This window comes from Equus przewalskii, chromosome 12, assembly GCF_037783145.1.
Source record: "Equus przewalskii isolate Varuska chromosome 12, EquPr2, whole genome shotgun sequence".
Lineage (NCBI taxonomy): Eukaryota > Metazoa > Chordata > Mammalia > Perissodactyla > Equidae > Equus > Equus przewalskii.
In genome coordinates this window covers 19,893,794-19,907,685 of record NC_091842.1, presented here as the reverse complement: position 1 = coordinate 19,907,685, position 13,892 = coordinate 19,893,794, and the positions used below count along the sequence as shown (strand labels likewise).

At 48.9% G+C, this 13,892-nt stretch overlaps 1 protein-coding gene across 2 annotated transcripts; it reads left to right on the top strand.

The window, feature by feature from the left end:
- The first annotated feature begins 1,433 nt into the window (after positions 1 to 1,433).
- ZNF771 (zinc finger protein 771) lies at positions 1,434 to 12,014 on the top strand. Of its 2 annotated transcripts, none has more exons than XM_070568045.1 (3): positions 1,434 to 2,543; positions 3,205 to 3,357; positions 10,940 to 12,014. In XM_070568045.1, the coding sequence occupies exons 2-3, from the start codon at positions 3,214 to 3,216 to the stop codon at positions 11,750 to 11,752; spliced, it is 957 nt and encodes a 318-aa protein (XP_070424146.1). In that variant the 5' UTR covers positions 1,434 to 2,543; positions 3,205 to 3,213; the 3' UTR covers positions 11,753 to 12,014. The 2 variants fall into 2 exon arrangements, with proteins under 2 accessions (XP_070424146.1, XP_070424145.1); XM_070568044.1 differs by having other exon boundaries at positions 2,537 to 2,842.
- Positions 12,015 to 13,892: the final 1,878 nt, after the last annotated feature.

Sequence of the window (13,892 nt, the reverse complement as noted above, 5' to 3'; positions counted from 1 at the left end):
AAGACTTCTTGAGGATAATTAGTCATTCATAACAGCATTACCTACGGTGTGCTGCGTACTGAGGATACAAGGATGGATAAGACAAAGTCCTTACCCTCAGTTTTTATACAGAAGATAGACACTGAACAAATCATTACAAGTGTAGTAAGGACTATGCAGGAAGCATACACGGAGGAGAGAATCCTACCTGATCCAAAGGCCTCTCCAAAGAAGTAGCAATTATCTTTAGACCTAAAGACTGACTTGGAGTAAGCTAAGAAAGGAGGAGGTGGGGGGTGGGACGCGAGATGGAGGGTTCTAGGCAGAGTGAAGAGTATGCACCAGATCCTTGGGGATTGAAGAGCTGAAGTAAAGTTCTAGTGAGGCTGAAGGCAAATAGTGAAACGCAGAGTAATGAGGAGTGAGGTAAAGACTTTTCCAAATTCAACTTTCTACCTCCCAGTCCTAACAGGAGCCTGGCACACAATAGGCCTCACTAAATACTTTGGTGAACAGTGTCCTTGGAACACGATGTGCTCTTCACAAGCTGTTACTTCCTTGTCAATCTGACAAACTCCCACTCATCTTTGAAGGTCCTTCACATTTATCTCCTCAGTGAGGCCTGCACCCAATATCCATTCCCTTCAACGGAGTTATTCAGTTATTCACTCATCCCACTATTCTCCTGCCAGAACATCTATTTTCATATATTTACTTTTATCACAATCTTCTTTACTAAACTATGAGATGCTCAAGAACAGAAACTAGATCTGATTCTAGGTGGATTCTTGTACATGTTTGTAAATGGATGGAGTCCTTTTCCTCCTTTTGCAAGCATCTGTTTCAAAGTCCTCCCACAGCAGGAGGACCTTCCAGTAGGGACTTTCAGTGTTCCCAGCTGAGTCTCCTCACTGATTCTCTGAATCAGGGCAAGAAGGCCTTACTTTTTGCTAGAGGTGGGGCTCCAGCCATAATCTGGCCCCTGCCTACCTCTCCTCACCTCCCACATTACATTTCCCCTTGCTAACTCACTTGGCTCCAGCCACACAAGCCTTCTTTCTGTTCCTCAAAGATGCCAAGCTTATTCTCACCTTAAGCCCTCTGAAGTTCTGTCTAGAACACTTTTCCTCTAGATTTTCAAATGGCTAACCCTTTCTCATCAAAGTTCATCTCAAATACTGTTTCCTCAGAGATTCCTTCCTCGACCACGTTAAAGAAGCCGCCCCAACCATAACCACTCCCTGTTGCATCATCTTGCCCTATTTCCTTCTCACACATAGCATTATCTGAATTATCTTGTTTATTTACTTGTTTACATTTTTTACACCCTTAGATGTGCCATAATAGCCAAGATTTTTGTCTGTTTTGTTCACTACTGCATCTGCAATACCTAGAATGGCGCCAGACACATGGCAGGGCTCAATATATACTTGATGAAAGAATGAACACAAGCAAAGTGGCTTTTGGGGATCTTGAGTGTGAGTATCCAGGCATTTGCCCCCATTTCCTAGCTCTGGGGAAGAGCATCAATTTGACCAGATGTAATCCCAACATCCAAATTATGCCCTGGGCTCTGCAGACTGAGACTCAGGTTTAAGTCCTGGCCCTGCCACCAATGTCCTTATGTAACTTCATTTCTGACAGTTTAGTGCAGCAGAAAGAGCCTGAGCTTTGGAATCTGCTACTTACCAGCTATGTGACTTTGAGCAAACTAATTAAGCTCTCTAAGCTTTAGTTCCCTCCTTTGTCAAAGGGAGATAATATTATTGATCTCCACATGGCTGTTGTAAAGAGACTGTGGATTGTAAGCACTTACTGAATGTTGTTTCTCTTTTCTTTCATTTCTGAATCTTAGTTGCCTCGTTCATAAAATGGTAGAATTAGTATCTTTTTCAAGAGAAGTGGAAAATACATATCTTTATATGACATATCCCAATTTTTAAATCTTGGAAATTAAAATTTGTGAAAGACTGCTCTTTTTTTGAAACTAATTTTTAAAAGTAAAAATACCCTGAGGGTCAAATAAGATACTTCTGCGGCCATGGGCTACTAATTTTCTACCTAGGGTTGTCAAGGTTCTTACCTATCTACTGGTTGTCAAGGATGCTATGACAACCCTTACTGTATAGTAACTGAGGCAAATCGGTTTACCTCCCTTAAGTTTAATTAGTTCATCTGTAACATGGATCCACCTTTGTGCGGATCTAAGGAGATCAGGTGTGTAAAACGCTTAGCACAACGCTGGCATACAGTTGGCATACCACACAACAAGCGGCAGCGGGGGCTTGGGGGCTGTTGATTTGGGAAGCATACATTCAAGGAGCAAGATATCCCAGAGACCAGGAGACCGGGAAGGCGACGTCAGGAAAGAAGGAGAAAAGACGGGAGAGGAGGAAAAAAGAGGGAAGGGACGAGGTGAGGAGGCAACAGGGTCCGCCCTCCAGGCGGGGCGCCAGCGAGAGGGCGAGGCCGGACGGGAGTGCACGTGGCCTATTTCGGGCGGAGCAGACGCGCTTGGCCGCAGCAGAGACCTCCGAGCTGGCCACAGGAGACGAGCCTTGAAGGTAGGTTACAACCGTGCTGCGAGGACCTTGAACGCCGGGATGGGGCAGCCACGGGCCCCTGGGAGTTGTGGAACAGCGGAGGTTGCTGGCTCTGGGCTCGCCACCCTCCTGGGGCAGTTTGGACCGGACGCCTGGGTCCTCTAGGCCCTTCCTCCTAGGGGGCGGGGTTATGTGTTCTGACCAATGACCGGCCGTTCTAGAGGTCCCGCCCCTCCCCGCCCCCAGAGCAGCGGCCTCCCAGAGTGCCCAACCGCCCGGCGCTCTGGCCTGGGGCAGCACGAGCGGCGAACCTGCGGCTGGTGAGTGCATTACCCACCCAGGGTCTCCGCCCCGATCCCGCCTCTATCCCATGCCCTAGAGCTCCGGGCCGCCGAGTAAGGCGCTGAGGAGTGACTCAGCGCAGGGAGGGTGGCGATTCGCCGGGGCTGGAGATTCGAACTGTTCAGGGCCTTGAATGCCGGGATGAGTGGGGTGAACGAGTGTCTTTGGAACTAGCCCCGGGGCAGTGCTGGGGCCTAGAGCCGGGTTGGGATGGAGGGGAGAGGGCCAGACCTAGAGTCCAGGGCAGGGCGGGAGAAGCCACGGCTGCACCACCTTGCCTGGGCCAGGGCCATAGTTGGGGGGGCAGGTCCTCAGCTTCTGATCCAGCTCCCCACCTCAGGACGCCAAGATGCCTGGCGAACAGCAGACAGAGGAGGAGGAGGAGGAGGAAGAGATGCAAGAGGAAATGGTGCTGCTGGTGAAGGGTGAGGAGGATGAGGGCGAGGAGAAGTATGAAGTGGTGAAACTCAAGATCCCTATGGACAACAAGGAGGTACGTGTCCCACACCCTGGTGCCCCATTGCCCCTACATCTGGTCTAGGTCCAGCCTCCCTCAGACAGAAGCCAAGGGAGTCAGCCCCTACTTTTCTCTGAATCTTAAGACCTAGAATCTCAGGGTTGGCCACCCATTCTTCTGCCCCACTACCCATGCTGCCATCACATGGATGTCACACCTACTGTGCCAAGCTCCGTGCTGGGTGCTGGAGAGTAAACACTATCCTTGGTTCCCCATAGAACTTGACGTCTACTGGGGTTAGACTGACAAGTAACCACCCAGCCACAATCCTCTGTAATAGGTGCAGGCACCGGGGGTGTGGAAGACCAGAGATGGGAACTTATCACAGACTTAGGTGTGGGGAGGAGGTCAGGTTAGGTAAGAGCAGTAGTGACAGCTGACTCTTGGGCAGCATTTACTATGCACCAGACAATGCTCTAAGTACCTCAGTTCTATAACATTGGTAGTATTTGTTCCATTTTACAGGTGAGGAAACTGAGGCCCAGGAAACTGGAGTTTGGTGACTGGCTCAAGGTCTCAAAGTTAGTAAAGGGATGGCTTATCTGAGGCTGAGGGGAGTCTGAAGGGAAGGAGGCTTGGCCCTTTCAGTGGCTCAGAGGAGTGAGTGGGGCGCTGGGAGAGGTGAAGGCAAGTGGTTCAGTTGTCCTGAAGCCTGGAGGAGAGGAGGGTGATTGACGGGCTAGGTGGGTGTCTGGGTTTCATCCTGAGGGTGTTGAAGGTTAAAGAAAGGAGTTTTAAGGAGATCAGAATATGAGTTAGATTTCCCCATTCAAGGCCCTAACTGCCACCAGGTACATTTCCACTTCCCAGAACCCTATAGGACTCCCACGCCAGCCAGAAGAGCCCCCAGTCCAGCTGGAGGGCTCAGGCTGGCCAGGGTTTCTCTACTGCCTCCGGCTGATTTCTTCCTGCACCCGGGCCAGGTCCCAGGGAAAGGAAGTTGTGCTGCCCCCTAGTGGGTGTGGTGCATCCTAGGGGGAGGGGGCTGGCTGCTTTGGCGTCCTCTTCCAGTCAAAATAACTATTTAGTTTTGTTTTTGTCAGGCCTCCTTGGCCTATCATCCTAGCTCCGCCTGCCTCTTCTGGCCCTGTGGATCCCCTGATCTCCACCTTTGGCCTCTAAGTTAAGAACCCAGACTCCAGAGCTTAGGGTCGACTTCCAATTCCATCACTTATCAGCTATGTGACCTTGGGCAAGTTTCTTAACCTCTTTGTGCCTCAGTTTCCTCGTTTGTAAAAGGGAAATCATAACAGTACCTACTTCTTGCGGTTGTGAGGATTAAATGAGTTAATACATGTAAAGAGTTAGATGTGTCTGGCATATCATAAACACTATGTAAATATTTGCTGCTATTCATTATTCTCTTGAAAGTTCAGGACCTTAGGCTAGGTCATCCTTCTGGAGATTTTTCAACTCATTTAAAAAAAATTTTTTTTTAAAGATTGGCATCTGAGCTAACAACTATTGCCAATCTTTTTTTTTTTCTGCTTTTTTCTCCCCAAATCCACCCCCCAGCACATAGTTGTGTATTTTTAGTTGTGCATCCTTCTAGTTGTGACATGTGGGATGCCGCCTCAACGTGGCCTGATGAGTGGTGCCATGTCTGTGCCCAGGATGCAAACCAGCGAAACCCAGGGCCACCGAAGTGGAGCACGTGAACTTAACCACTTGGCCACAGGGCCAGCCCCCTCAACTCATTTTTTTTTTTTTTGAAGATTTTATTTTTCTCCTTTTCCTCCCCAAAGCCCCCTGGTACATAGTTGTATATTCTTCGTTGTGGGTCCTCTAGTTGTGGCATGTGGGACGCTGCCTCAGTGTGGCCCGATGAGCAGTGCCATGTCCACGCCCAGGATTGGAACCAACGAAACACTGGGCCGCCTGCAGCGGAGCGCGCGAACTTAACCACTCGGCCATGGGGCCAGCCCCTCCCTCAACTCATTTTTATCAAAGGCCTTTCTGGGAAAGGCTGAACTCTGGGGCTGGGAGTGAACAGGGAAACCAACACAGAGGCCTATACAGAGGACTGAGGGCATACAACTCAAGGCAGTGGGAAAGGTGTCATGGAGACGACTTTTGCTTGGGCCTTGAAGACTTAGTGGGGAGTTGGCAAATGGAGGAGGAGGAAGGGCATTCCAGGGGAGAAACAGCAAAAGCAAAGGCTTAGGAGATGGGGCCAGAGAAGTAGGTGTGGCCAGAGAATAAAAGGTGTTGAAAGCCAGCATAAGAATTTGAACATACTGTTAGATTATGCAGTGCCATCAGAAGCCTCAAATCAGAGGGTCAGGATTGGATTTACTGTTTAGAAGAATCATTGGCTGCTGTGGGGAGACAAGGCCGGGTAGGGCTGGTGGCCTGCTCTAAGGTAGTGGCAGCAGTGGAGAGAAGACGGAGAGAGGGAACCCTTGATTGGATTGGCTGGAGCTAAGGATGGGAAGGTGGGGGGTGGGCATGGTGAGTCATGAAAGGTATGTAGGCTGTCATGTAGCAGTTAAAAGCATTGGTTCAAATCCTACTTCCACCATTTACCAGCTTTGCCTCAGCTTTCTCATCTGTAAAATGGGATAATGAAAGTTCAGATCCTTGGATACCAGCCTAAGAAGTATCATCTGGGGGACTGGGTTTGGAGGAGGCGGGTAGAACTGAGGATTACACACACATCCAACATTTAGCACTGTGCCCACAAGATAGCTCGTTAACTTGCTGTGTGGTCTCCCTGAGTCTCAGTTTCTATGAAATAGTGATCTCAAAACTCCTTCCAGTGCTGACATTCTGTGACTCTTAGGTGTCACCCAATCCCATGGCCAGTCCTTGTCCAGAACAGGCCTTAATTATGCTGCCCTCGGGCTGGAGTATTCTCTCACTGCCTATCAGAATCCAATCTATCTTTAATGAATAGAAAGATTTCCTCAGAGGGCTCTATGCACATCCGATCCCATCTCTCCCTGCTTAAAGCCTTGAGTGGTTTTCTGTTTCTCTCAGGATAAAGCCTCATCTCCTAAGCCTGGCATTCAAAGCTCTTCACCGCCTGACCTCATGTCCTAGCTTCGTCTCTAATCACTTAACACCCATTCCATGCCCAAGCTTCAAACAGATCAGGCGCTTTCTCACCTCTGAGACTTTGCCCATGTGGTCTTTCAGCCTGTAAAACTCTCTTCACCTTTTCCACCTGCTTTCTCCAGGAGAAGCTCTTCTCTCTTCTAGGCCAGGTTTCTTAATTTTTATCATGCATACAAATCACCTGGGGATCTTATTAAAATGAACATTTTGATTCAGTAGGTCTGGGACGGGACTTGAGATTCTGCGCTTCTAACAAGTTTCCGGTGATGCTGATGTTGCTATCTGTGGACCACACTTCCTGTAGCAAGGAGCTCAAGGGGAGGGATCATATTTTATTATACTTTCTACCAAAAAGAAGGGAGATTCTGATGGCTGCAAGAGTCCAGGGGCAGGGGGTGGGGAGATAAGCTGTTGTAGGTAACCTCAAACTTGGTCAGTGAGATAGAATTGTATCAAGATGAAGAAAATACATGTTTTGGACAATGACAGACTTCGTTTCAAACCCTGACTCTGCTATTGAATAGCTATCAGGCCTTGGGCAGTCACTTTACTTCTGAGTCTTATTTCCTCATAAAATGGAGCTAACGATACCATACTCAAAGTGTTGTGAGAATTTAAAACGAGAACATGGTGAAAAGCACTTAGCACACTTCCTGGCACAGGGTGAGTGCTCAGTAAATGGTAGTTGTTGTTATTAATTAGAAAACTAATATCTGAGGAGGAAACTGTTAACGTTTGCCCTGGTGAGAAAAGAAATACTTAAGCAGGAATACAAAAATCACTTAACTTCGAATACTTGGATTATTGTATTATGATACTACACTGTATCCCCATAGTACCTTCTCGTTACAATGTAAATGCCATTTATTCTGATTTTTAAATCTAATAGTTGTAGAATCTAAGCCAGGGAAGGGCCTTTAATGATCACCTAGTCTGGTCTTTACCACATGTATCGCTCACCTCTGGTGCTCATTTATTTAATGCTTTTCTTCACATAGATTCACGCCGTTTTGTTAAAGAAATTTGCCTTCATCTAAACAAGAATATTGATGAAATTGTGGGTTTCATGTGATCCATTGTTTTTCTAATATCTGTGAAAATAAATACATAATAATTACAATAAGATAAAAATTTGCCCATATGACACTTAGTATCCTCTTGCATCCTGTGATGTGTGGACCTCAGGCTGGGAAATTTTTCTCTCTCCTAGACTACCTTGCCTGCTTTGGTTCACTGAGACAAGGGAAGGGAGTGACTTGCTCAGGGTCTTAATGAGCTAGACTCAGCCCCTCTTACCAAGATTCTTTGTGGGGGCACCCAAGGCCCCTCCTCCTGGAGCTGGAGATACTTGTGTGTACTTGTGTGAAGAATTTCTTTTTTGTAAGTCAATGAACCCAGCAAAGGAAGTCCTCAGGCTGGTCAAAATCATCTGAAAAGAAGGGTGCCGAAGAAAAATGGGCCAGAAAAAGGTAGATATAATGAGAAAAGACCTCACCACAATGGCTGACATATTGAAACAAACCCAACAGATTTCAAAACCAAGGCAAGACTGCAAAGTGTGACCTTGAATTCAGATTGTGCCAGACCTGCCTGTGGGGAGTTCCTTGATTTAAAGTATCAAGTTGTGTTTTAACTTTGAATCTCTCTTGGAGAGTGCCAGGGACTTGGAGTCCAACGCCAGTCACATCTCGGCTATGCGAGTGCCGGGAAGCAGTGTAGCCTAATGGTTAAGGGCGAGCGCTCTCGAGTCGGTCCTGACTCCCACTGCTTATGTGAATTGAATCTCCCTGAATCTCTGTTTTCTCAACTATCAAAAGATAGTTTTGACACTTGACTCAAGGGGGTATCAGGAAGATTTAATACAATAATGTCCACAAAATAGCATTGTCAAAGCTTTACACTATAATGTCGTTGTCACTATTATCATTATATGTACTGTTTAAACCAGAGTTCCCTCAGCTGGTCACTAATTTCCCAAACCTTCTTATTTTCCAATTTCTGTGTTGGTTACCAAAAAACTGCTACCTTTTTTACAAAGGATCTTGAGGGCCTTGAAGTTGCCCTCCTTGCAGCCTGAGAAAGAAAAGGCTTTACTGCTCCTTAGCTGCCACTTACCCTCTCTTAACCTGTTGCCTTATCTCTAAAATAAGAAAAGTGATAACTACTTTGTGGAGATCGAATATGGGGAGAAGCTAACACGGTCTTGTCCTTAATATGTGCCAAGTATCTCATTAGGGACCTGACTGCTTGGCCCACAGCAGATGCTCACCGTTACTTTTGGTGGAATGAGCCTTCTGTTTTCTAAGAAAGGAGCAATGTGCCCTCGATACTCTTCTTCATTCTACTGTTAATATAGAATGTTTCCCTTCACCTGCCTCTTGCAAAGCATTTCTTTTTCTGATTTTTATCTCTAGAAGTCCAGACTTCATGAAACTGGCTCATTTTCGGCCACAGAATAGTATTTGGTTTTTACCCTTGCCCTCTTCCTCATAGCTTAAAAAATATTAGGTGCTTGGGGGCCAGCCCAGTGGTGCAGTGGTTAAGTTCGCACGTTCCGCTTCAGCTGCCCAGGGTTTGCCAGCCCGGATCCTGGGTGCAGACATGGCACCACTTGGCAAGCCATGCTGTGGCAGGCGTCCCACATATACAGTAGAGGAAGATGGGCATGGATGTTAGCTCAGGGCCAGTCTTCCTCAGCAAAAAGAGGAGGATTGGCAGCAGATGTTATCTCAGGGCTAATCTTCCTCAAAAAAAAAAAAAGGTGGTTGCTCTTTTTTTTTTTAAAGATTTTATTTTTTTCCTTTTTCTCCCAAAGCCCCCGGTACATAGTTGTATATTTTTAGTTGTGAGTCCTTCTAGTTGTGGCATTCGGGGCACTGCCTCAGCATGGCCTGATGAGCGGTGCCATGTCTGCACCCATGATCTGAACTGGTGAAACCCCGGCCGCCAAAGCGGAGGGCACAAACTTAACCACTCTGCCAGGGGACTGGCCCTAGGTGCTTGCTCTTAAAAGTTTATTAAAGAGGGGCCGGACTGGTGGTGTAGTGGTTAAGTTCATGTGCTCTGCTTTGGCAGCCCGGGGTTCACAGGTTTGGATCCTGGCCGGGAACCTACATACTGCTGGTCGAGCCATGCTTCGGCAGCCTCCCACATACAAAACAGAGGGAGATTGGCACAGATGTTAGCTCAGCAACAATCTTCCTCAAGCAAAAAGAGGAAGATTGGCAACAGATGTTAGTTCAGGGCCAGTCTTCCTCACCGAAGGAAAAAAGAAAAAGAAAAAAGTTTATTAAAGAGCTTGGACTGGGTGCTGGCCTGGCTTCTAAGATACCATGCTCTCCTGGCTCTCCTACCTCACTACCTCACAGACTGCCTGCTTCTGCTGTCTTCTTTGCTGGCTGTTCTTCATCTTGCTGCCCCAGGTTCCCTCTGCTCATTCCCTGGGTAATCTCATCCAGTCTCAAGGCTTTAAAACCATAGATAGGTTGATGGCTTCTCAGTATCTCCAGCCTAGGCCTCTGTCCTGAGCTCGTGTCCAAGGAGAATTGGAGGTAACATGCAAAACATCTCACCTACCAACTTGCTCCTCCCACTGTTTTCTCTGTAGATGGCAACTCCTCCACCTTTGCAGTTGCTAAACTCAAAATCCTTGGAGTCATTTTGACTCTTTCTTTACAGCTCATTTCTAATCTACTATCAAATCTGTTGTCTCAAACTGCAAAATACATCAAGAAGCAGACCCCTTCTCACCACCTTCGCTTTGCACCTCTGTCACCTGGGTCTGGGCCAGTCTTCTCTTGCCAGATGACTGCAATACGGTAGCCTCCTCACTGGGCTCCTGCTTCTGCCCTCTCCCCTTCTTCATTCTGTGGAGCCTTTTAAAACATGAGCCTAATCTGTTCATGTTCCTGCTCAAAAATGCCTAACGTCTCCTCTAAAGGTTCCTCATCTTGTTCATATTACAAGGTCCTAAGCTAAGAGATCCCCTCTAGCACCACCCCGTGTCTTTTCTCCTCCTCATGCATTCTGCCCTAGGTACTTTTTCTTACTATTCCAGAACTCAACAGGCAAACTCCTGCCTCGGTTCCCTGTGTAGCCTGCTCTCTCACCTCCTTTAGGTCTTTGCTCATGTTCTATCAGTAAGGTATCTTAACAACTCTAAATTTACAGCATCCTCCTAATACCAGCACTCCTTACCAATTCTTCCTGAAAGAAGGAATTTTTTAAGTTTAATGCTGAATTTCCAGTGCCTAGAGCAGAGTCTGGTACATGGTTTGCGCTCAATAAAAATATTTGTTGAATTAATAAATAATAGCTAGAATGACACTAGGCATTGTCATATGTGCGTTAATGTATTATTTAATGCGCACAACCTGAGGCAGGCACCTTTGCTTTTCCTATTTTACAAACGGGGAACTGAGAGGTTGCAGCGTGTACAGACCCAGAACTCTGGCTCTCGGGCCTTTCGATCCGGGCTGACCTGTCCCCCGTCTCCCCGCAGGTCCCGAGCGAGGCGCCAGCGCCGCCGGCCGACCCGGCGCGCCCACACGCGTGCCCGGACTGCGGCCGCGCCTTCGCGCGCCGCTCCACGCTGGCCAAGCACGCACGCACGCACACGGGCGAGCGGCCCTTCGCGTGCACGGAGTGCGGCCGGCGCTTCTCGCAGAAGTCGGCGCTGACCAAACACGGCCGCACGCACACAGGCGAGCGGCCCTACGAGTGTCCGGAGTGCGACAAGCGCTTTTCGGCCGCCTCGAACCTGCGCCAGCACCGGCGGCGCCACACTGGCGAGAAACCGTACGCATGCGCTCACTGCGGCCGCCGCTTCGCGCAGAGCTCCAACTATGCACAGCACCTGCGCGTGCACACGGGCGAGAAGCCGTACGCGTGCCCGGACTGCGGACGCGCCTTCGGCGGCAGTTCCTGCCTGGCGCGCCACCGACGCACGCACACGGGCGAGAGGCCGTACGCATGCGCCGACTGCGGCACGCGCTTCGCGCAGAGCTCTGCGCTGGCCAAGCACCGGCGCGTGCACACGGGCGAAAAACCGCACCGCTGCGCCGTGTGCGGCCGCGGTTTCGGCCACCGCTCCAACCTGGCGGAGCATGCGCGCACGCACACGGGCGAGCGGCCCTACCCGTGCGCCGAATGCGGCCGGCGTTTCCGCCTCAGCTCACACTTCATTCGCCACCGTCGCGCGCACATGCGCCGGCGCCTCTATATCTGTGCGGGCTGCGGCCGGGACTTCAAGCTGCCCCCTGGTGCCACTGCCGCTACAGCCACCGAGCGCTGCCCCGAGTGTGAGGGCAGCTGAGCCACCGTTACTGTCTATGCGGGATGCAAGCGTTCGGCTGAGGAAGGGCACGGTGGGACCCGCGAACTGGGGTTGCATTAACCTGGACTGCTCCTCCCTGCCCTGCCACCCGGGTCTGGGAAAGAGTGGGACGGCAGGCCTGGCTGCCCTGGAACTGGGAGACAGGGAGAATCACCCACCAGGGTCCCTGGAAATCGTGCCCACCTCCCCGTCACTACATCCCCTTGGCCCATGTTAGTGAATAAAATATATCCTCATCCCACCCGTGCCTGTGAATGAGGTGGGTGGGGAAAGGAGGAAAACTGGGGTTTTCCCCAGACTTAGGGGACTTGAGTTGTCACGGAGCCAAGTGGGGCTGTAAGTCCAAAAGGGTTCCTGGAACTGGGTTTGTAGTTTGGTTGTGTTCTCAAATCTGGTATAGCACGTTCTAGATCAAACAGGCACTGCATTCTGCAGCGCTTTGGTGAGCAGCCATGTACCTCATAGAGCTCAAGTCTAGTAAAGAAACAAGAAATAGTGGAAACCTTATAGCACTATGTTAAAGGCTTTAAGGCTTCATTATTATCATTAGCTCATTTTCACCCCCAAAGCACCCCAAAGTTAGATAAATCTTTTATCTCCATTTCTGCAGATGAGTACATAGTGAACAGCAGGGCAGGGACAAGTGAAGAGGCAATTGCTGTCCATTGTTATTGGACCTCTGATGGGGGGAAGTAGTTGGACAGGAAAAGTCTTTAACGCAGTCTTATAGTTGAGAGGCTCTTCTCAGAGGTGATGTTTAAGATAGTCTTGAAGGCTAAGAGATGGGGTTGGATAATTATGGAGAAAGCCCCATGCCAGAAAGCCAACTGCATGCCAGACTTGTTAGAGCTTGCAGATGTCCCCTAGGGTAGAACGTAGGGACAAAAAGCAAGGAGGTTGGCAGCAGCTAGACCACTAGGGACCTTGGAAGCCAGGTGAAAGGGTCCAAGGCAGCAAAGAGGGCTTGAGGGATTAGAGGGGAGGGATGTATCTGACATTAAGGAGCTAAAATTCACAGGAGTTAGAGTGGCCCCGAAGATGAGGGAAAGGAGAGATGGGGGCTAACCTTATTTCTTAGCTTGGGTGACTGCAGGCCATGAGGTAGGGGCACAGGATGAGGTGCAGGAGAGGAATTGAAGTGGTAGCAATTGGCACACCCCAATCTGGACATTTTAAGTGAGGTACATGTGGAGGGGTTAAGGAGGTGATTAGAAATACCAGCTTGGACACCAGGTCTGGAGTGCCTGACACCACGTCCAGAGGAGGGTACTCGAGAAGAGTCTGAAAGAACAGCTGGAGGTAGAAAGCAAGCCTGAAATGTGCTGTCTGGAAAATCTAGAGGAAAGTCTCAGAGGGAGTGGTAGGCTCAGTCAGATGCTACTCTAATGTCCACTGTATTTCTAAGAGTTCTGGGAAAGTGGTGAGAGCATTCAGTGGAGGGGAGGAGATTAAAGCCAGCCTCGAGTGGGTAAGGGTATAAATGAGAGAATGAGAAAGCAGAGTAGATGGGTAGACAACTGTTTTGAAGAGGCTTGGCCATGAAAAGCATGAAGGGAGTAGCTGGAGAAAGTTTGCTGGTTTTATCTTGTCAATAGGGAAGAGACTCAATTGCGCTTTATATGCTGACGGGGAGGGTTAACGGAAAGAAGAGAAGTTGATTAGAGAGGGGAGAGAAGATAGGTGATCAAGGAGAGGGAATGAAATCAGAGCTATCACTGGTAAGGAGAGGAAAGGTGGGTTTGGGAACACAAAGCTGAAGCATTTCTGGTCTGAATTCTGTTTTACCTGAGAAGTAAAAGAAGTAACTGGTTAAGAGGGAGTAGGGTCATTAATAAGAGGAATAAGGCCAGTAAAGAGGAATCCCTCGCTTTACTGACATGGAAATAGGCTCAGAGGGGCAATAAAAAAATAGTTTAAAGGTCTTTTCCCCTGCATTACCCCACCCTGTGAGTGAGGCAGGCCATGGGTGTCTCAGAAAGGGAAGTGATGTGCCCGAGGTCACACAACAGGTAAACCATACACACCCAACTCTATCTTTAGGTGTAGAGGTAGAGTGAGAAATTGGCTTGAGGAGAGCAAGGGAGAGGGCAAGGGGCCCAAGCTCAAGAAGAGAGAAGCC